Source organism: Giraffa tippelskirchi, chromosome 5 (assembly GCF_054371585.1).
Source record: "Giraffa tippelskirchi isolate mGirTip1 chromosome 5, T2T-mGirTip1v1.2.pri, whole genome shotgun sequence".
NCBI classification, from domain to species: domain Eukaryota; kingdom Metazoa; phylum Chordata; class Mammalia; order Artiodactyla; family Giraffidae; genus Giraffa; species Giraffa tippelskirchi.
This window is the reverse complement of record NC_137279.1, coordinates 15790639-15813913: the sequence shown is the minus strand read 5'-3', so window position 1 is coordinate 15813913 and position 23275 is coordinate 15790639. Positions and strand designations below refer to the sequence as shown.

Here is a 23275-nt window from a genome sequence, read left to right as displayed (position 1 = left end):
TGGTGCCCAGTCTCAAATATCTTACCCTGTGTGCGCACGTATTTTCTTACACTTTCATTGGGGTTGGTGCCCAGTCTCAGATGCCTTACCCTGTGTGCGCATGTTTTTTCTTACACTTTCATTGGGGTTGGTGCCCAGTCTCAGACACCTCACCCTGTGTGCGCATGTGTTTTCTTACCTTTCATTGGGATTGGTGCCCAGTCTCAGACGCCTCACCCTGTGTGCGCACGTGTTTTCTACGTTTCATTGGGGTTGGTGCCCAGTCTCAGACGCCTTACCCTGTGTGCACACCTGTTTTCTACGTTTCATTGGGGTTGGTGCCCAGTCTCAGATGCCTTACCCTGTGCGCACGTGTTTTCTTACCTTTCAGTGGGGTTGGTGCCCAGTCTCAGACACCTCACTCTGCGCACGTTTTGTCTTCCAGTGTCTTTCCTTGGCGTCCTGTGCAAGTGCCCCCTCCAGAGCAAGTCCCGGGAGGAGTCCTACACTGCTTCTCCCCTCCCTGCTGTCAAGGTGTCCATGGACTGGCTGAGGCTCAGACCCAGGGTGTTTCAGGAGGCAGTGGTGGATGAAAGACAGTAGTAAGTACCTCGGAATTTCGCATTTGCTGTGTACTTTGTTTGCTTGATATCCATAGATATGTAGAAACTGCCTTCTAATACAATATGGGAACAGTGAAGGACTTGTATTTTCCACCTACTCTCTAGAAATTGAACTGAAGACTTCTTTGTATGCTTTTCACTTACTTGTTTGAATTCTTCATGGGAGGCACAATCTTAAGGATTTCTGACACGCTGTGTGCTCCCGCATTCCTGGTTGCCATCCTGGGGAAAAGGCATTTTTGACATTGCAAAATGAAATTGTTTGTTTCTTACTCATTACAATACGCCCCAATTTTCTGTTTAGGAATTGAAGGGAAGAGATTTTTTTACTTCTTCCATTCTTTTTTTTAACTAAGCTGTTTGATGTTGACTTTCAGTAACACCCAATTTGAGTTTATATTTGTTCTAAGCATAGAGGATTGGATGTTATTTTGGCTCTCATGATTTTCCATGTAATCTCTACTCAGAATATTCCTGACAGTTCTTAGGAATTATTCATTATACAGTGACAAATGAAAGCTTTCAGTTTACCTTTGGCCATAGGAATAAATGAGCTTCCCTGGTGGCTCATCAGTAAAGAATTCATCTGCCAATGCAGGAGCCGCAGTTTCAATCCCTGGTCAGAAAGATCCCATAGAGAAGGAAATGGCAACCCACTCCAGTATTCTTGCCTGGAAAATCCCATGGACAGAGGAGCCTGGCAGATTGCAGTCCATGGGCTCACAAAAGAGTCAGACATGACTTAGCCCCTAAACAACAATAGAATAAATACTTCCAGTAAGGCTTTGCAGTGAGTGGGAAGCTTCTCTCTTGCATATTTTGATGATGGATATTGGGAGAGTCACTGAAATTTCTGCCTCGTGGCTCAGCATCTACCTATTGACCAAGGTCTGCTGCTGCTGCTAAGTCGCTTCAGTCGTGTCCAACTCTGTGCAACCCCATAGACGGCAGCCCACCAGGCTCTGTCGTCCCTGGCATTCTCCAGGCAAGAATACTGGAGTGGGTTGCCGTTTCCTTCTCCAATGCATGAAAGTGAAAAGTGAAAGTGAAGTCATTCAGTCGTGTCCAACTCTTAGCGACCCCATGGGCTGCAGCCTACCAGGCTCCTCCATCCATGGGATTTTCCAGGCAAGAGTACTGGAGTGGGGTGCCATTGCCTTCTCCGTGACCAAGGTCACAACCTGAAAAATGTCCTAGCCACATTCAGGACCCCATGATCCCTCTTACTTTGTGCTTGTCTTACCTCTTCTCTCCTCAAATCTAACTTTAAGCGCCTTCATTTTTGATATTATCATGAACGAAGTTTAGCAGCATAGCACAGCATACTGCGCTTCTCTTTTCCATGCCAAGGTAGCTATTAGTAAGTTATATTTTAGATAGTGTTTTCTTGCACGGAGTTTTCATTTCTTAACCAGAAGCTATACCTTTTTCCTTCTCATGAGTACTTTAGAACTTGTGTTTGGTTCAGTAAGTTGTATTAGTAATGTTATGGAAAAAGCATTGATATTTTTATTTATTTATTTATTTTGTTCCTGTACAGTGAGTGATCTTTTAGGCCCATTCTGTGTGTCCCCATTTCTTTTCTTTTTAAATTTTATTTTGTCTATGCCACATAAGTTGCAGGATCTTAGTTCCCCCACCAGTGATTGAAGCTGGGTCACAGCAGCGAGAGCCCCGAGTCCTAACCACTAGGCTGCCAGGGAACTCCCTGTGCATTCTTATCATGGCAAAGGATATTCAACCAGAAGAAATAGCTTCATTTTCAAACTTCTTTCCTTTTTCTTCTGTATCATTTACTCTTCTCCCTTCCTTCTCTCAGATTTATTGGGATCTTTAGAATTATGTCCTTGCAGGTATTTTATTTTATCTTAAATTATGTTATTACTCATTTTCAGCTAGTTTGGGGTATTTCTCTTAAACTGAAGGTTTTCCTAATGTATCTGATACATCAAGGTGTAATACTCATATCTTTTAAATGAGGGAAAAGACAGTTTTCTAAGCTTCAAGTAACCTTCAGTTTCTTGCTTTTGACCATTATACTTTCTAGAACTTGTTTTCTTCTATGCTTTTTTGAGAACATGTTCTCTTAAACTGATAAATACATGAAATAGTGATGTATTTTTTTTCTGTGTAGAAAGCAGAGTTGGACTTAAGTAGCCCACAGTGGCGCAAAGCAGTATATCATCAAGTCATTTCTTACACTCTTTTTTGTCTGTTTCTTGAGGTCTCATATTTGTTGCATAGAGACATTGTTCTAGTCTAGCATTCTTTTTTAGGTTAGTAACCTTCCTTTTCAACTGTCTCTTAATTCATTATATCCACAAAGGCTTGTAGCAGACATTTATTGTTCAATGTTGTTTCCTTATATATTTTTTCTATATTATTCATTTATATATATTTTAAAGTAGCATATTCCCATATTTTAAAGTGTATAGCTGTCAGCTTCTAGGTTTTTTCTCTGATGTGATGATGTGCATCCAATTTCTCTATCCTGGGCAACTCACCCTGGGCTCTTTTATTTTTTTAAAGCCACACTTTTTTACCAACATTGGTGGTTACATATTTCTAGAAAATCTTAATATTATCTTAAGTAGATTGTAATTATTTTTAATATTTTAACTAAGTAATAAGAATATTTTTTAATATTTTGCAAACTTTGGCAAAGGTTTAGTGTTAGGAAAGAGAGGTAAGGACATTATAACAATGTGTGAACTTTTTGAGATCATAAAGAAAAAGGCATATTCATCACTTTGAATGTGATTTGACTATGATGTAACCACATCCCCTGTCACAGATTAAGAACTAGTAATGGATTCCATAACTGATAATGTATGTGAAAACTATAAAAACATAATGTGCTATTTCTCTGGTCAAAGGTTTCTCAGTAAATATCCATTTTCAATGAATAAAACTGACAAGTCAGTTTTTCTAATTGTTAAATTAGGAACCTGGGGACCGATCTGCAATAGTAGGTCTCTGTTACGGAAGTTTGGCCCTTCTGGTGTATCTTATCTAGACACATTTGGAATTACATTTCAGGAAATCATACAGCATTTAAAATGCTAAACCAAGAGAAAAATACACAGTCTAGGTCCTATTGGTAACATTTTTGTGGCTTATTAGCGTTCTGGTTTCTCATGCAAAAATAAAGTCTGAACTGTCTGTTTAATTTACAGCATTTGGCCGTGGCTAATTTCTCTTCTGAACAGTTTCCATCCCCATGAAGAAGATCTTTCAAGTACTAATGGTAAGGGCTCCCTTAACCTTGTGTTGCTGACATTGTTCTCCATCACTAATAGTGGGCTTAGTGAAAGTGAAAGTCACTCAGTTGTGTCTGACTGTTTGCAACCCCATGGACTATGCAGTCCATGGAATCCTCCAGGCCAGAGTACTGGAGTGGGTAGCCTTTCCCTTCTCCAGGGAATCTTCCCAACCCAGGGATTGAACCTAGGTCTCCTGCATTGCAGGCGGATTCTTTACCAGCTGAGCCACAAAGGAAGTAAATAGTGGGCTTAAGGCCAGAGAGAAATAAGGTTTTGTTCTTAAGTGTTTGACTTTAAATTCAATATCTCAGAGGAGACTTTGTGCTTTGCATTGGTTAAGTGGGTGGAAATAGAGGTAATAATCCTCTTATAGTTCTCTCAGCTTATTCTCCTGTTCTGCTTCATTGGAATAGGAGTCCAGAGAGTAGTGTTTTCAGATTCTTTCCATCTTCCCTTCTTCCTCATTCTTACTAGTTATTTTTTTGAGGCACTAATGTGAACAACATTACTCTGTCAAAATAATACTTGCTTATCAGGACATTAGGGACATACAAACATAACACAAGTCCTCCTTAGTTCTCTCATACAGAAATACTCTCTGTACTATTCACAACACTGTATTTTCTTTGAGGCTTTTACTTACATGTACATACACATACCTGCATGTGACTGATATCATATCGTTACAGCTATGTGATATAGTTACAACTTGGACTTCCCTATAGTTCAGGGGCTAAAGAATCTGCCTGCAATACAGGAGACCCGGGTTTGATCCCTGGGTCTGGAAGATCCCCTGGAGAAGGAAATGGCAACTCGCTCCAGTATTCTTGCCTGGAGAATCCCGTGGACAGAGGAGCCTGGTGGGCTACAGCCCATAGGGTCACAGGGAGTTGGACACGACTAAGCCACTAACATACACACACACACACACACACACACACACACCTGCTTTATAATTATAAATTTAACAAGATACTGTTAGCATTTTTCTTTGTCATTTAAACATTCTGGAACATGATTTTTTAAAGGCTGCTTAATATTCCATCCTGTGGCTATGCCATAATTTATTTAATATTATCCATTTGCTTAAAACTTTTCCCCATTATAAGTAGCACTGCACTGAACAAACTGTAGTTGACTCCCTTTTATTATTTTTCTTCCATGAGATCAGTGCCCCTCAAGCATCATATTTGCAAATGAATCACTTGGGATCTTGTTAAAATGCAGTTTATGATTCCGTAGGTTTGGGATAATGCCCAAGATTCTCTATTTCTTACAAGCTCCTGGGTGATGTAATGTTGATATTCAGTGCTTTGAGTTAATAAGGAGATACTCTAAACATTGTGATTAATGGATCGAGCTATGAATTTTTAAGGCCACTAGGGGAGAAAATAGTCCATCGTACCCATCCTCCTCAGCTTTGAGTTGTAGGTGAGTATGAGGGCAGTGTCACGGGCTCAGAGGCCACAGGTAGGGGCTTGACAGGTAAGTTATTTTATCACAGTAACTATAAAGAGGAACAGAGAACTATGAGCATTAATCTTTCTGTCTAGAAAATATACTTTTTTTAATATAGGAAGCAATATCCTGCTGAACAATATTTTAATTAAAATGTTTACAAGTCTTGATTTCTGCTCTTCTCTAGCAACACCACTTCCAGAGGAGTTTGAGTTACAAGGATTCTTGGCTTTGAGACCTTCTTTCAGGTAGGTGGCCTTTGTCACTGTTTACCTAGAGTATAAAAAAGCTTCCTAATGCACTTCCCTACTTAAAAGTTCTCTCCTTACTTAGTCCTTTTTTACTCTGCTTCTGCAATTATAAAGTATGGATTTGATGATGTCCCATTACTAGTACAGAAAACTTCAATTTACACATTCCCAGTTGTTAAAATATCTTTTTTATCTTGATGCCCAAAAGCTTGGTTTTTCAGCCGTATTTCCTGCCGCTTTCACTCCCTTCCCCCCCAATAGTTACACATGTTAGACATAAACTGTGACCTGTACTTGAATAGCTCTGTATTTTTATTCCTCCAAAACTTTGTTCATGCTGTGCCTGGAACGTTCACATTCCTCTTTCGTCCTTTCCTTACTAATCTGTAAGCTCTTAACCATACCCGTCCAGGATCCAGGTCTCTTACTTTGTAAACCTTTTCAAAGCTTATCAGAAGACAGTAACATTTCTTTTATAATGCTTCTCTTATTCTTTGTTTAGCTTTTATTTCTTCGGATTAAATCATAATTATTTGTTCCTTAAGGTAGGGGGACTATTTATCTTTGTATCTTCAGTTTCTGACCTACTGCCTGGAAGTTCTTAGATGCTTCTGCTGCCTTTTTTTTTTTTAAAGATAGCTTAATGAGAAATTTGAAAAACCCTTATTTTTTAGGTTGACTTACTTTTCTAATGTCAATGAGTTTTTTGCTCTGTACACTTTATGGTATGTGTTCATTTTTTTTTATTTAGATTGGGCCACCTTGAAGTAAATAGATAATACTATCTGTTAGAATAGATATCTCAGAGACTCTAGCATTGCCATGGCTGTTTACAATGTGAGCTTACTGTTAAACGAAAACTTTATTTTTCTTAAAAAAAAAGTCATTCCTAATAAAATATTGTGATTTATTTCAACTCCTCCATGAGAAAGTGAAATATAAATAAAAATATCACATTAATATTGCTTTGTTTCATGGTATTTACAGTCTTTAGGAGTATAAGTTCAAGCAAATGCAGCTAATTACAACAAATAGCTAGCCTATATGGAAAAATCTGAAGCCATTGCAGTTCATTAGGTTTAATTTTCTATAATTTGCTTATGTCAATTTTAGGAACTTGGATTTTTCCAAAGGTCATCAGGGTATTACAGGAGACAAAGAGGGTCAGCAACGACAAATACGACAGCAGCGTTTGATCTCTATAGGCAAATGGATTGCAGATAATCAGCCAAGGTATTCCTCATCAGATACATACACACACCCCATATGAGTTTTACACTTTGGTATAAAGCTATTGATTATAAACTCTTAAGTCAAAAGGTTGGGAACACAGCATCAGATTATGACCCTAGTGATTTTTAGAATCTCTTTAATCTCTATCCTCTCATTACACTGCCTCTTTAGAGGAATTGGCCTCGTCTCCCTTATTTGTCATGAGCTGCTTCTCCAATTTATAAACATCTATATAAATCTTAACTAAATTGTGTGTTCACAGTTATGGTGATTTGTGTTGACAAGGGCATGCATGGTGGTCTGTTTCAGTCAAGACAGACCAGGATGATGCTTGTGGCATCTCTGAGCTTTTTCACACCTATAAAATAGGGACTTCAAGGGCCTAGTCTAGTGTCTTGTGCTTAAAACATGCTGAGCAAAATGTAGCTATACTTACTAGAAAAACATTAAAAGGGCCTAGGCGTGTGTTGTGGTGATGTGTGGTGGAATAATGAGAATGTGAGTTTCTACAGAATTGCTGTTTATGTTCCCCAAATCCACACTATTGCATCCTGCTGTTTCCCACATTTTAATGCTGTGGGACCCATACAGAGTTCAGCTGTTACTGTTTTTTAGATTTATGTTTTTCATATATGGATTTATTTTTACTTTTTTAGGCTGATTCAGTGTGAAAATGAGGTAGGGAAATTGTTGTTTATCACAGAAATCCCAGAGTTAATACTAGAAGACCCCAGTGAAGCCAAAGAGAACCTCATTCTGCAAGACACAACCATCATAGAATCACTGGCTGCTGACGGGAACCCAGGACTGAAATCAGTGCTGTCTACAGGCCGAAATCTAAGCAACAACTGTGACACAGGAGAGAAACCAGTGGTCACCTTCAAAGAGAACATTAAGCCACGAGAAGTGAACAGAGACCAAGGAAGAAGTTTTCCTCCCAAAGAGGTGAGAAGGGACTATAGCAAAGGAGTAACTGTAACTAAGAATGATGGAAAGAAGGACAACAACAAGAGGAAAACAGAAACCAAGAAATGCACCTTAGAAAAGTTACAGGAAACAGGAAAGCAGAATGTGGCAGTGCAGGTAAGCTGTATTTGAACTATAAAGCAGGTAGAGGAAGGCTCACACAAAAGGCAAGATTTTTCATTTCGTTCCTAAACCCTTGAGAATTGGCTATTCTGGAAACTTCAGTACACTCTAAGAAGGCTGCGTAGTAAGGTAATATGAAGAACTATGGTAGATCTATACTCTTGTCAGTTCACAGAAATTGTAATGTGAGTGAAAAAAATCTTAACCTGATTGGACATCTTTGTCAGTTCTCTCCAGTTTAAGTGGTAGAAATGAGACCAGTTGCAGAGCTATCAATTTCACAAATAATTACATTTTCTTTGGGAGCTACAACTGTGATTTTTTTTAAAAATTTGAGATCTTTATAGATCCCATACAGCTGAATATGTTAAGGCTTACACAGTGGTGTTTTGTTTTGGGTTTTGTTTTTTTTTTCCCCAGATTGACTGTACAAAATGAAATACATTTTTGGAAAAAGATTTTCCTTGACATTTCTATCTGCCCCAGCCATAGCATTGTATAACCTCAGTGTTATCCTGGCTCATGGGAATTTGTAAAGCAAGAATCCAAGTCTCCTGCTGGGGAAAGATAAACACTACTCAGTTATTTGTGACTTGTTTATATATATATATGTATGTATCTTTCCAAAAAGATACAGATGATTTCATATAAACAGAAAAAGGTCTTTACTCTGTGCTGGTCTTATTAGTACCACCAATGTTTGTAGCCATTTGATTCATTAAACACATTTTGGCAAATGTATTTATTTACAGTAGGCATGAGGAATCTTACATTTTTGAAAGCTGCTTTCAGATAAACAGTATCTACAGTGTATTTTCCTTACAAGGTTTTTTGGGGAAAAGAATGTAATAGTTCCATTTTAATATTAATAGTAGGGGAAGAAACAGAGAAAAACATGGTAGAAATTGAGGAAAGGCACAGAGAGAGTGAGAGGTGTTGGGGAAGGGCAAGGAAAAAACCCCCAAAGAACTATAAAGCCAGAGATCAGTGTTTTAGGGGTAAAGAGTTCAGCTATTTCCTGCCTGCTCTGCCTTCATTCTCTGAAACTGCCTCCCAAGAAGGTCCAGGAAAATGAAATCTCTTCCAGTCTCTCATCCCTTTTAAATCTGAGTATCTAGGATTAAAGAAAGCCTGACAGTAATCAATGTTTCACCACCCTCTGTACCTCATCCTAAGTTTTCTATTAAATGCTGCCAGTTTTCCTCATTTTACTCATCTTTATATTACTTGAGCTGTGCATATGGCATCTGTGTCTCTGGCTCCACGTGTAGGATCTCAGGCCTGATTTTTTACTGCTGAAAGTATTCTCATTTATTCTGGGGGTGGTAGGGTTGCAGGGTGGAGGGTGGATGCTTGACTGATGCCTTTAAAGCCTCCCAGATGAAGTTAGACTGAGGGCCAAAGTGTCTCATCTGTGAGCTAGTGGTCATTATCAATTCATGTATGTTCTTAATGAATTAGAGAATACAGGGCCCTGGGGCCCATAGCATTGGCTTAGGATAATAGGCAACTTTTTCAACCTGTTGGCATCGGGTGTCTCATTTGTAAAACAAATGAGTTCTCAGGCCTCTTCCATATTTCGTACTTCTGTGATTTTGGAAAGCAAAATAACTATATGAGTAAAACTAAGCCCCTACAGCTTTTTGGGATATTTAAGTAATTTGATTTTCCCATTTTTAATTTAGGTGAAGTGAATTATCTTCAGCATGTACTTTACTTTTTTTTTTTTTTTAAACATAGTGTAGGGTTTTAAATCCTTTGTTATAGTAGGTGCTGCTTTCTGTCTCATTTGAGTTTCAGATTATTATAGATAGTCTTGCTTCTGGTTGGTCATAGGTAAAATCTCAGACAGAGTTAAGAAAGACTCCAGTGTCTGAAGCCAGGAAAACACCTGTAACTCAAACCCCAAGTCAAGCAAGTAACTCCCAGTTCATCCCCATTCATCACCCTGGAGCCTTCCCTCCTCTTCCCAGCCGGCCAGGTAAATACATGTTTTGTAATGTCTTCTGCTGAATTCCATCTGTGTAGGAGTTTCTATTCACCTGCTGAGAAATTCTAGACTGAGGGACGTGACTAAACCCTTAATATTAAAAGATATAAGGAAGTTCTCTTTTCCCTAATGTTTCAGTTATTTTTGAGCCATTTACCTGTAGTTTATGTACAAGTGCGTGCTTGTTATTATGAAGGAATTCCTGTCACTGAACATGGCATCTGAGAAACCTTTAGGACATCCCAGTTGCTTCAGTGGATAGAAGTAGCAGGCAGTAATCTGTATTTAATTCTTGAAATCAGGTTAAAGGTTGACACTTGATGAGTCTTACTTGATGGGCCCCTGTCTTTCATGATTTATTAGAAAACCTCTTCTCCACCCCAGCCCCAAATGACTAATTTTTGTCTTTCGTTTGCTAAGTTTCCTTAGAACTAAAACGATGTTCTTCTATTTTGAAGGGTTCCCGCCCCCAACATATGTTATCCCCCCTCCTGTGGCATTTTCTATGGGCTCAGGTTACACCTTCCCAGCTGGTGTTTCTGTCCCAGGAACCTTTCTTCAGCCTACAGCTCACTCTCCAGCAGGAAACCAGGTGCAAGCTGGGAAACAGTCCCACATTCCTTACAGCCAGCAACGGCCCTCCGGACCAGGGCCAGTGACCCAGGGACCTCAACAGCCTCAGCCACCTTCCCAGCAGCCCCTCCCGCCTCTACCAGCTCCGCCCACAGCACAGACTGCAAGCCCGCTGCAGGCTCAGGCTCTAGCTCAGCAGCAGTCCCCCACAAAAGCTGTGCCCGCTTTGGGGAAGAGTCCTCCTCACCACTCTGGGTTCCCGCAGGTGAGCTACAGTTGTGTGTGCTTCAGCGGAGGTGAGGAGGGGAGCACCTGAAATCGTTCCGTGTCAAATTAGTTAAAAACACTAGTTAATCCACCTCACTCGGTAAAAGAGAGAGCTAATGGGAAGTTGCTTTATAACACAGGGAGCTCAACCCGGGGAGGGTGGAATGGGGTGGGCAGGTAGGATGGGGCAGGGCGGGGGTGGGACGTGGGATGGAGGGGATGTATGTATACCTACGGCTGATTCAGGTTGTTGTAGTGGCAGAAAGCAATACAACATTGTAACGCAGTTATCCTCCAATTTTTATAAAAAATAAGCATTCAGCTACTTTTTGCTTAGACTTGTAACGATCATGGGAACACAGCAGTCTTTGCTGTTTAGCAAAGTTCAGTTCTTTTTACTTTTGTAAAGGAGAATAGATATTAGCTACCGTACTTTGCTGCTACTGCTTGTCAGCTTTATAGAAAGGGATTTTCTGTAAATAATTTGCCATTTGCCATATTTAAACCTGAACTACAGAAGGGAAATAGAATCGTGCTCTTGATGAGATGTTAAGAGAACTATAACACCAGTCTTAAGTATTATCATCCTGCAGCACTTGGAGCAGAAGGGGAAATGGCTGCATGCCCACCCACCCACACTCACACCCTCATTTATTAAACCTCTTAATATTGGAAATGAAAGAGAATACGAATTCAGCGCCCTTAAACTGTTCCCAGAAAGCTCTGTGTATTGAAAAACCTAAAGAACAAACAAACCCACATGACCTACAGTTTTGTTGGTGGTAAAATCTCTCAAGTTCTCTGTGTGAGTCCTGAGTGAAGTAACATTGCATTTTATCCTCATCTTGGTGAACCAGGCATCTCTTTTTCAGTATCAACAGGCAGATGCCTCCAAACAGCTGTGGAATCCCCCTCAGGTTCAAGGCCCATTAGGGAAAATCATGCCTGTGAAACAGCCCTACTACCTTCAAACCCAAGACCCCATAAAACTGTTTGAGCCGTCGTTGCAACCTCCTGTAAGGCAGCAGCAGCCTCTCGAGAAAACAATGAAGCCTTTCCCCATGGAGCCATATAACCATAACCCCTCAGAAGTCAAGATCCCGGAGTTCTACTGGGATTCTTCCTACAGTGCGGCTGATAACAGAGCTGTGATGGCACAGCAAGCTAGTGTGGACCGCAGGGGCAAACGGTCCCCAGGAGTCTTCCGTCCAGAACAGGACCCTGTGCCCAGGATGCCATTTGAGGTGCGTGCCCTTCCCTGTTACCAGGCACTTCAGAGATCTCACATAGATGTTTGTAAAGGTCCCTCTGATTTCGTTAGTGCTACAGAATGCCACTAAGTACGTGGGTGTAGCTCTTGGTGCCCTCTTCACACCACATAGATTTGGGGAAGCTGAAGAATGCTGTTCCTGACGTTGAACCGTGACGGTCTGGCAGAGAGACCATGTGCAGAAATCTCTAAGGCAGCACGTTAGAGAATTCTGAGGCAAAGCTCTTCTCAGTTGGGCTGAATCATCTAAGTTTAAAAGTTGGTTTACTGCATATTTAAGCAAGTGGCTTTCTGAGAGGATCAATTTCAGCCCGTCATCTTTGATAGTGGAGTTCCCTGTCTTTGCCCTTTTTATTCATGAGAAACAGGTGTGTGTTGGTAACTTTTTAAAAAAAGCTGTTTCTCTGTCGTCACAAGATAACGCTAATCTCATTGCTCCCTTGCATTGTTGCACTGGCTGTCCACATTAACTCTTTATGTTCTGCTCTGTTTGTCACTGTCTTTGCTTCTTTCTGTTGTCTTGATCTTTCTCCTTCCCGTTGTCCTTGTGTCACTTTGGTGTTTGGGAGCCTTTTCTTCTTTGCATAATGCTGTCTTACTATTCCTTACAGCTTCCTCCTTGACTTTAGCTGCCTTCATCTCCCTAATGATGCTACTACGCTGTGCTTTTGTCATCCCTTATTGCATCTCACTGTGATCCTTTCTGTCACTAGGACCCCAAAGGCTCCCCTCTGCTTCCTCCGGACCTGTTAAAGAGTCTGGCTGCCTTGGAGGAAGAGGAAGAGCTGATTTTTTCTAACCCTCCTGATCTTTACCCAGCTCTGCTGGGGCCTCTCGCCTCTCTTCCTGGACGAAGCCTCTTTGTATGTATTTGATGTAATTCTTTTTCTTGCTCTAACCCCTATCTTCTTTTCTGAGATTTTGTAGTGGTATAGGTAGTTGCTTCTTAATAGGGCTTTCCTTTTTTTAACAGAATTTTAAAGCTTATTTCCTGGTTGCCCAAACTAACCTTCACATGACAGTAAAATGTGGCAAAACTTTTCTGTCCCATAGTTTCCCCAAATCTTGTAGCTTTGTAACATACGTTATCCAGAAAGCATCCTGCGGGGCTGGGCACACACAGGATGTAATGCTGGGAAATTAACTTCCTTTTCAGGTGTCATTTCCACCTGGACCCAGGAATTTTAGGTGTCATTTAATCTTGCTTAGGAACAGTGAGATTTTTCCTCATGTATTCAGAATATGAAATGAAATAATGTTGCGGATGTTTTACTGAATAAAAAGATTCTAGATTGATTTTGCTAAACAGTAAGTGGTTCTTTTCTCTTTGGTTAACTAAGAGCCCTGATCTAAATTCAGAGCCAGATTTGTAATATGAAGAGGACTCTATTTATAAACATGATTGGAGTACCATCAATGAGTGATCACAGAGATAAGGTCTAAGAATTGATTAGTAGTATCTTTTAAAAATAATTTTCTATATCCCAGTCTGCATTTCAAAGGATGCCATTATTTACATGTTTTACAATGTCAGGAACTGCAAGAAAGATGTATGCTATGAGGTTCTCCCCCCCCGCACACCATCTTAATAAAGTGTAAAACATTTCTGAGTTCCACTTTCTTGCTGTTTCTTTCCCATAAACACTGGGTAAGAAAACGTTCACAAGACTAAAGTGCACTGATTTTAGTGTTAGAAATAAAAGCTTAATGGCTCTCCTGACAGAAACTGCCATCTCTAGCACTTGAACTTCCCTTAAGAATTTTTCTGAGTGAGTGGCCACACAGACCTCCCACTCCCCACCCTCCCCAAATTAGCAGAACTAAAAGATCCCTTAGACACCCAAATAGTAGTAGTGAGTGACAGCACCTAGAGGTCGTGGATAGCCCAGATACTAAATGACTGACTCTACATGTTTGCCTTTCTTGCTGTTTTGTTTTGTTTTTTGCTGGGGTGGCTTAAGGGCCTAGGGGCAGAGCGCCTTTCTGTTCACTTGTTTCCTAATCCCTTAATTCTTGTTGTGCTTACCTTCTCCTTTGGAAATGAACCTAATGGTGAAACAAGGGTGGTCAGGGAGGTGGGGGGGCTTTTAGTAGGGTTTTTTCATGTTAAAGAAAAAAACCTTAACTATAGCCCTTCCTATATTTAACATCATTAATGATGTCATGTGTGTGACAGTGCCTTGCATGTAGCAAGTGTTTAATAAATGCTTTGTTGACCAACAGTTCAGTGATAGCATCAGAGATTCAGCTTTTTTTTTTAAACCAATGAGTTTCTTAAGGACCGATAAATGTAAACTTGACTTTAGCAAGTGTTTGAATATATACCACAAATAGAGTTGCTTAGGAACCATGCTAACAAAACCAGTTGTCAAATGGATCTAAAGGCTTTTTTTAAAGTCATTTATGTCAGTGTTTTACGAGGGGGGAAAAATTAGGAAGAAGACAGTGCTTGATCAGTTCAGCATCTTGTTTTGAGAGTATTTTAAATGCAGCTGGTGACAGAGGGATTCCTGAGGTTCTTACCTAGTGAATACTCACTACTGCCAGTTTCCAGGGTCCCTGCCAGGATCTCTGTGCTTAAGTTAGAAGTACTGATCAGGAGAGTTCTGTCTGACTCACCTGTGACGACTGGCCCTTAGCGGGACCATGGTATTAATAAAAATTAATCCGAGTTGAATTGATACTTTCTAAGCTTTAATTTGTACAAGAGAGATGAATACAGGTATCCTTATATTGTGGTCTTTTATTTTCCTTGTATGGTATCTTAAAATTAGTACTAAGAAAATGGAAGGCATAATTTAACTACCTTTTTTTTCCCTCTGGGACTATGAAGAAATCCTTACTGGAGAAGCCCTCAGAGCTCATGTCACATTCATCCTCTTTCCTGTCCCTCACCGGATTCTCCCTCAATCAGGTGTGTAAACAGTGAGGCATCCTGCTGAGGGCCAGCATTTTTTTCCCCAGTCTATCTCAATACAATCTGTTTTTCTCTTTCCTTTCTCTTCCATATATTGGCATTTTCCGAGTATTTTATTTTACCCCCTCCACCTCCCCTGCCCCTCACCCCACTTTGATTAGGGTATACTGGAGGCTTTTGTAAGTTTGAATTGTTTAATTTCTCATTAATAATAAAATCTTTGGGGCTCTCTTGTTCAGCCAAGTAAATTTTTCATACTCTTTAACCCGGGTGGTTTACATAGAGCAGGATAAAGGGTGGGGGAAAGTAAAGAGCAAATGAATAAAAACAGGAGAACTGAAAGAAACAAAAGTAAAAGCCTTCAAAAGTTTGTCTTGCAAAGAAAATCTTAAGATCTGTCAAGCATCCACGTGCGTGAACACTACATTTTCTTTCATTGGAGTGAGTTTGTTAACTTGGTGGTCATGGTCTTTCAGGAACGATACCCAAATAACAGTGTGTTCAATGAGGTATACGGGAAAAACTTGACAACCAGCTCCAAAGCAGAACTTAATCCCTCAATGGCTCCCCAGGAAACATCATTGTACTCCCTTTTTGAAGGGACTCCATGGTCTCCATCTCTTCCTGCCAGTTCAGGTATTGACTAGTCTTTGAATTATAGACCTTGCATTATTACCCGTACACTCAAGAGATAGTGTGGTTTGGTGATGTTATGTATTTGGTGGGTTTTGTCTGTTACTACTATTTTTGTTGTTGTTGTCATTGGTATTTGTTTTTAAAGTAACTTCTGAAGGAAAATAGGGTGTAAAAAAGCCTGGTGAGCTGGTTCACATAATAAGTGCCATTAAAAAAGCTGTTTTACATTCTCAGTAATGAGCACAGTTGTAAGGGAGAAAAATATGAGTTTTATCTTAAGGTTTGCAGCTGTTTTTTAGTTTTATTTGTAGATATTCATTCTTTGCAGGAAAATTCTTAAGGTTAGGCAATTCTGCCCTGATAGAGAAGACCAGTATATACTTATCTGAAACAGGCACACCAAAACAGTGCATGCATTTGACAAAACTGTCTACATTTTTATTTTTAAGGTAAGGAACGTGCCTTAGACATGTACAGTAAGACAGACTGGTGCATCTGGCAGGGTCCCTCTGGGGGCCTTTATTTTGCCTTTCTCCTGAAACCCTGTGGTTATTTTCAGGAGAATTTAAGTGATCAAATCTACCGGAAACTTTTCTTTCTTGGTATGTTTGTGAAACATCCCTATTTAATGTCCTGCATTGCTGTTATTCAATAGATCATTCAACACCAGCCAGCCAGTCTCCTCATTCCTCCAACCCAAGCAGCCTGCCAAGCTCCCCTCCAACACACAACCACAATTCTGTCCCATTCTCTAATTTTGGACCCATTGGGACTCCAGATAACAGGGATAGGAGAACTGCAGACCGGTGGAAAACTGATAAGCCAGGTGAGATCCAGTCTTCATTGCTTAGCAGAAGTGAACTAACTTACTCTGTCCTTCCTGGACCTTTGGCAGTGATAAAACATCATCTTGAATTATTCTTTTCTCTTCATTCCTAGCCATGGGTGGGTTTGGTATCGATTATCTCTCAGCAACATCATCCTCTGAGAGCAGTTGGCATCAGGCCGGCACTCCAAGTGGCTCCTGGACAGGCCATGGCCCATCCATGGAGGATTCCTCTGCTGTCCTCATGGAAAGCCTAAAGGTGAGTGGATCAGGAATAAGAACCGTAAGAGATGTCTCTGCTTTCATTCACATGAATAGCTAGTCTTATTCCTAAGGCCCTTAGGATTGTTTGATTCATACTATATATCTAACAAAGTTTTACAAGCATGGTCTGCATTATAAGATTCTTTAAAAGGATTTTTTTTTTTTAATTTTTGAATTCACTAGTGATAAACCAGTATCCTCAGGGGGACAGACATGAAGGTCTTAGTTGGATTCTAAGATTAAGAAAATTCTGACTCATCTTGAAATATTTTCTTTACTCCTTTTCTGAACAAGTAAAAGAAGGATATCTAATTTCATAAATGTTTTGTTTGCCTAAAACCTTTCTAGTCAGTGTCTGTTCTCACATGGAGCTGAGTTTTAGTAAAAAGACTATAGAAAACGTACTTTCACCTTTTTTGGTTTAAAATGATCTTAATGAAAACTAACCAGTCTTGAAGGACCTGGTCTTACAGCAACTCCTTGTAATAGCTGGATTTTTTCAGGGTTTGGGGATCTTGGGACATACACACCTTTATGTTTGGCTGGGATTGAAAATCAAATCCCTTTCAGACAACCAGGCATTTGACCTCTGCTGACAAGCTCTGGGCTGTTTTTCAGTCTATCTGGTCCAGTTCCATGATGCATCCTGGACCTTCCGCTTTGGAGCAGCTGTTAATGCAGCAGAAGCAGAAACAGCAGCGGGGACAAGGCACCATGAACCCTCCACACTGAGGCCAGAGTGGCAACCCTGGGAATGAAGGCTCCATAAACCATGGCATGTTGGGTTTGCAGGACTGACCCACACAGTCCCCTGCAGGTGGCAGCCCTCTTTTCTGTGTCTCGCTGTTGAGAGGGTGTAAGTATTCCACCAGCCCGCTGAGTGTGCACGAAATGTCCGCAGTGCAACAAAAAGAAAAAACCATCAGGAACTCTCCGTCCCCCCGGGGCCTTCCGGAGGGAGAGAGAAACTGCTGTTTGTCTCACTCAGTTACCTGATATCACCGCCTCTCACCTTCTCCATCGTGCATGTCCCCAGCCTCATGGGAAGTGAAAGCTGAGAAGGGAAGGCAGATGGGAGAAGCCAATGGGAACTTCTCAGTCCTTTTTTTTTTCCTCTTTGGGGAATAAAATAGGAGTCCATTAATGATTGCTTTGCTGACTGAGAATGTAGTTGAAATTACTCCTGAACATCTTTTATTATTGTTATTACTCTCAGTAGTAAGATATCACACTGAATTCTTCCATACACAGATGTGCTTCTTCTAGTCAGTGTGTAGCAAGGAAAAACCCCGTGCACTGCTCCTGTGAGAGGTCAGTGGTGACAGGATGGGGAAACCGACCTCTTCAGCCCGTGGAAACGGTCCATAAGGGAGAGGACACGGCCTCCACTTTGACTCAGAAGGTTCTGGTGGGCCCTCCTCTGGGCTGGAGACTCCAGCCAGAAATGCCCTTCACTCTGTAGGTGCTCGAGCCCCAGTTGAGGATGCCGCGTGGCTGGTGGTGCTGGGCTGGACTAGCCGAGGACTGCCATAGGGCTCTAAAGGAACGTTTGTGACTCCTGTCCGTTTTACGGTAGTGTCGCAGGCAGTCCCACAGCAGGCAGGCTAGTCCATTCATGGCCTGACACAGTTTAATAGGTAGAAGCTTTCAGTGTGGTTACTTTTTGTTTGGTTGGTTTTTGTGCCCCCATCCTACTTACCACCCACCTCCTCCTGTCCCTACCTCCACCCCCTTTCTACCCTGTGCTGTGTGCTATAATCGTTTTTATTCCTAATGTGTACAACATCTCGCCAAGAAGCAACAGCATGGGGGCCAGCAGTTGGGGCCCAAAAGACAGTCTGAAGAGGAAGGACGTGGCGGCGTGCGCACAGCCTGCCGAGCGGCCAGGCCCCTGCCCGGCCGTGGTCTCCCAGCCTCCACTTTCAGAGTGTAATTCAAGGCAACATGGGACACGTGTGCATTAGGCACAGAAGGAAAACACAACGAAGTCCATTCTGAAAAAGGCGGAAGAAAGGAAAAGAAACTTTTTATCTGATATTTATTAGAAGGAAAGAGGACTGAAGATTTTTCTTGTGTAGAAACAGAAGGACAGCATTTCTGATAGTCATTTCCTGGAAAAGTAATATTTTAAGGGGAATTATGGAAACAATCTAAATGTCCAATTGCTGTGCTAGTGGTAGGGTTTGTTTTCTGGGAGGGCTCTCCTTCGTGCGCGCGCGTGTGTGTGTGTGAGTGTTCATGTGGGTGCACGCTGGCCCGTCTGCTCCCCTGGAGGGGAGGGGTGGTGCGTGTGAGTGTGTGGAGCTAGCGTGGGACTCAAGAGCTGGAAAACAACTACAGAGCAAAGCACATCCAGGAGCCCCGGTCGTCACTGGAGTCTGGGCAACCCCAGCAATGAAAGGGGGTGAGAGATTCATGCTCATTGCTCTTCTGCGAGAGTGGTTGGAGTCCCGTATGCTTACATTATTGCTCTTTTAATTTGACATGGTGTTTGGGGTTTTTGTTTTTGTTATTTTTTTTGAAAGGGTGAAGTCCCCCACCCAATGGCAATATGAAACCCTTTGTGCTTCTCTCCAGCCCCTCCTCCGTGACCACTGTCCTCCCATCCCCTCCCTCCCAAGCCTCCTTCCCTGCTGCCTTTACCCACTTTGTGTGTTTGAGCTCTGCATTCAGGCAGCTGCAACATTCCAGTGTTTGAACTGTCACCGACTCTTGCACCCTCAACACGCTCACCAGGTTCGCCGTCTCGCTCCCGCAGTGCCCATGTCCCGTCTGCAGCCCCATTTCTGCATGAGAATTTGGTGTTTGGAATGTTTTTTGACTCTTGGGCCGGGTTCCTCGCCTTATCATCCTCAGTGTGGAGTAATGAGGAGGGAAAGGAGAATCTTCATCAGAAACTGGTTCTGTGTAGCAAATTTTCTTTTGTGTTTCTTTTTGTTTTTGTTTATTTGTTTTGGTCTGTCTGTGCAAGACCTGCAGCTGCTGAAATCAGCTTTGCCTTTAATTAAACCATGTTCTCTCCAACCAGATCTGTGTAGAGATTGTTTCTTTCCTATCCTAAAAGAAAATCCAACTTAACAAATTTAAACTACTCACAAGTCATCTAGGGGAAAGAAAGAAGGTCAAAAATCGAATATACTTCAGGGTTATTTTTGTTTTTAGTAATATTTCAAACCAATGTTCAGGATTACAAAAAGGGATGGGTTTTAATAGAGAATGGCTTATGCAAAGGAATTAACAACTCAGCATTTTTATCCTTACTGTCACCCTTAATAAAGCAGCTCAGAGACAATGTATCCTATTAGCCCAGTAACTCAACTCAGTGTGATGAGCAGCAACAGTATTTGGTGTTCTTTGTTCTGGAGTTGCATTTCCTCAAGTTGTGTCACCCAATTTCCAGCAGTAACCTGCTGGCCTTTCGCTGTGTACGGGAGCCATCACCACACCTCACCTGTGTGTGCGCACACCCACCAGCTGCATTTTCACATTGATGTTGATTCAGTTTACAGTTTGTCTCTTTAAGTGTGCTTTTCATAAGCACTTACACACTTGAAAAATTGTTAACAGAATATTCTGCAAGAGGAAGGGGAATTAAGGCCAGGCCTTCCGAATTTATGGAAACTCACCGAAGTTAATCCTGAAAAACAAATGTTACCTAGTAGGATAGTACTAACAAGCTGGCTTCCTGAGCATGGCTGCTTTTCATCTCAAGTATTAGTGGCATATACTCACTATTGAACTCTTTAACAGATGTCCTCTATGAGAAGAAATGAAGGGATGTACTTCCAGTATTTTAATTTTCTGCGAAATTAAAAGCTATATTCCAGGGGAACATGACTCAGTCTAGGTTCTGTTTAAGCAGCAAGACTTTTAATCCCCAAAATGTTAGTTTCATGTGTGTAGGCGTGCATGCACACATCTTCTGAATTACCTATAAAGTTACCTCAGTCCCTGGGAGTTTGTGGTAGTAATGATGTAGGAGTGGGGATATTTATACTTAGGTCTTGGGCCTGCACCCTGGGTATCTTGTTTTTGTAAGTTTTTTATTGAGGCAGCACATATAGAGAGAGAAGTGTACCAACAGTAAGTATACAGCTCGGTGAATTTTCACAAACTGAACACATCTGGGTAGCCAGCACTCCGAGCAAGAAACAGATTATATGCACCCTAGAAGACCCCCTCTTCTAGACACCTCCGACCACGACTCCTGCCTGCCTTAAAGGTAATCATTGTAAGTTATCACATCATCGTCTAATAGGTTGAGTTTTAACGGAAGAGTAGATGGATTAATACTTCCCAGAGGTGTCTCTCGAATGTACAGCAGAGGCGTGCCAAATCTTGTAAACGATAGTACTTCCTTTTCTTCAAAGTTGTAGGTTGTGAAACATCCTAGACTCCTTTGGGCGTGCTTTCCAAGTCTGTAGTTGCATGTTGTTCAACAAAAGCTCTGGGGAAAATGCCAACCTTCCCTTTGCACTCCCCTTCCAGCCATTCTTCATTCACTGATAAAAGGAAAAGTATACGTTGACTTATGAAATGAGTATAGGAGAATTCCCTCACCCGAGTAGTCCACATAGAACTTTTGTCAGTTCTTCACCCCCAGTTGTGCTGACAGGGAAGAGAGTCAGCGTTGGAAAAGTGACTGGTAAGAGTGAACACTGGTTTCTGTTTTAGACAAAGAGAAGTAAAATGCAGAAAAATTAGAGTCTTCAAAAAGTTACCAAAGAAAGTGAAAGAAATTGAACAATGAATCCTTATGTATGAGGTTGTGTTCTTTTTTAACCGAGTTTTAGCTTTGTTGGGAACCTTTGTTTTGATTATAGGACAGGGATATGCCATTGATTAAATGAATTAATAATGATTGTTCACTAGTGAATGATCAAAGAATTGAGAGTTGGAGCTAATGATGGGTTCAGTCCATGTTTGTAAAATACAAGAATTTTCATAGCACCTCTTTTGAGACTTTAATAAAGTATGTGCATAGACTTCATAACTCAGTTATAGATAATATCCCCATTTTAAATTTTCTGTGGAGTTAAAAGCTACATTCCAGGGGAATGTAACTCAGTCTAGGTTCTGAGAAGACACAGATTAATAGCTTGTTTGGGGTCGTTCTGCCAATAAATATCAGACACCTTAGGTAGCTATGACCTATTCTAGAACCCATCCAACAGACCGTAGAAGCTGTTCAGATCAGAGGCTCATCTTTGGATGTAACATGTCTCCATCAGACATTACAGCAGCACTGTGTGGTACTTGGATCCTGTCCCCAGAAAACTGTCCTCCAGTGTGGAGTGTGGCTGGCCATCCTAGTTCACCCAAGGTAATTCTAATAGCAAACTGTTGTCTTGATTCTTCCTTCTATGATAACGAGTATCAGCATTTGTTTGTGGTGGATCCTGGGAGCTTGTTAGAAATGCCAAATCTCAGGTTCCACCCCAAACCTGATTCAGAATCCATTTTAACAAGTTCCCCAGGTGGTTCACATTTAAAATTTGAGAAACTTTTGGAGTGCAACTATCACATAACTGTTGAATACAACTGAACTCAATCCCTCAGCCCTACACAATGTTTATGCTGAATTCTATTTCCCTATGTGTTATAAAAGTTTCAAAATCTTTCATAGATACTTCCTGAATTAAACCAACTTAGACTTCTACACAAATCCCAGTAGAGTATACCACCTTCTCTCCATATCTACCCAGAAGACTTTTCAGAGCATTTGCTCATCTTTATCTCATCCCCACCCCTGGAAAAAAAAAAAAATTTAGCCAGTTGCTTGGTACTGACACTTAAAAAATGGCGTGGGGAGGTAAATCCAACTCTTACAACTGAGTTTCCATTCTCCCTGTTAGAATATACGCACTGACTGTGCACCCTGTTTGCTTTTCATTTCTTATATTGTTGCTACAGTCTGGTACATACTCACTCTTCAACCCCATTAACTTTAAAATCTCTCCCTCTCATTTCTTAATATATTAATTTTCTGTTATAATTGATAATAGTGTTCTGTTTTCACTGTTTTGCATTGCTAATGTACAAGATTTCAGCCACGTGAATGAAACTTTTGATATGACTCTTGTTACCAGGTAAAGAAATGAAGAGTGTCAAACCATGAGTTATTAATAGAATGCTGCTTCTCAGTATGATCAGTAGACCAGCATCACCTGGAAGCTTGTTAAAAATGTAAATTAGTGGGACCCACCCAAGACCTGAATCAGAATCTTTGGTGCTGGGTCAAAGAAATTTAACAAATTACAAAAGATGCATGAGCATACTTAGGCTTGAGAAGCAGTACATTAGAACCCTCCACTTATTTTAATTTTTACTGTGTTTGATTTATAACAGCCTGGGACATCACCAGAGACAGCAATTCTGAATAGCTGTTTTTTAAGGCAAAATGTATGCCCTTCTCTCATCTTCAAAAAGTACATCAATTCAAAGACTATAGTTTGCAAAACATCAGTATGACATGGCTCAGTGCAAACACAAAAGTGGTTGAAACCACCTTCCAATTCATTACCTCCAGTGTGAGAACCCATGGCTTCCAAAACAGTCTTTAATATGTGACCGAAGTCTGCCCATTGGTTGCTTCCCTGCCCAGGAGAGCATCAGATGGAAAGGTGAACACACTCA

General features: G+C 41.0%; 2 protein-coding genes across 58 annotated transcripts in view; one reads left to right on the top strand and one right to left on the bottom strand.

Moving 5' to 3' along the window:
* The window catches only part of SMG7 (SMG7 nonsense mediated mRNA decay factor), a 79763-nt gene extending 60097 nt beyond the window's left edge, over positions 1-19666 (top strand). For 7 of the 50 annotated variants that reach the window (XM_081492438.1, XM_081492434.1, XM_081492428.1 and 4 more), the window contains 14 exons: positions 425-581; positions 3779-3849; positions 5511-5571; positions 6688-6807; positions 7464-7752; positions 9733-9877; positions 10345-10724; positions 11599-11970; positions 12710-12859; positions 14830-14910; positions 15390-15549; positions 16205-16375; positions 16489-16634; positions 17258-19666. In XM_081492438.1, the coding sequence (XP_081348564.1) occupies positions 425-581; positions 3779-3849; positions 5511-5571; positions 6688-6807; positions 7464-7752; positions 9733-9877; positions 10345-10724; positions 11599-11970; positions 12710-12859; positions 14830-14910; positions 15390-15549; positions 16205-16375; positions 16489-16634; positions 17258-17371 (2417 nt within the window). In that variant the 3' untranslated portion in view covers positions 17372-19666. Of the gene's footprint in view, positions 1-424; positions 582-3778; positions 3850-5510; positions 5572-6687; positions 6808-7463; positions 7891-9732; positions 9878-10344; positions 10725-11598; positions 11971-12709; positions 12860-14829; positions 14911-15389; positions 15550-16204; positions 16376-16488; positions 16635-17257 lie in introns of all 50 variants that reach the window. The other 43 variants (XM_081492423.1, XM_081492422.1, XM_081492420.1 and 40 more) reach the window with 11 other exon arrangements.
* Positions 19667-20665: 999 nt separating this feature from the next.
* NCF2 (neutrophil cytosolic factor 2) overlaps positions 20666-23275 on the bottom strand; it is a 45754-nt gene continuing 43144 nt past the window's right edge. For all 8 annotated transcript variants that reach the window (XM_081492495.1, XM_081492496.1, XM_081492490.1 and 5 more), the window contains one exon: positions 20666-21141. In XM_081492495.1, the coding sequence (XP_081348621.1) occupies positions 21029-21141 (113 nt within the window). In that variant the 3' untranslated portion in view covers positions 20666-21028. The remainder of the gene's footprint in view (positions 21142-23275) is intronic.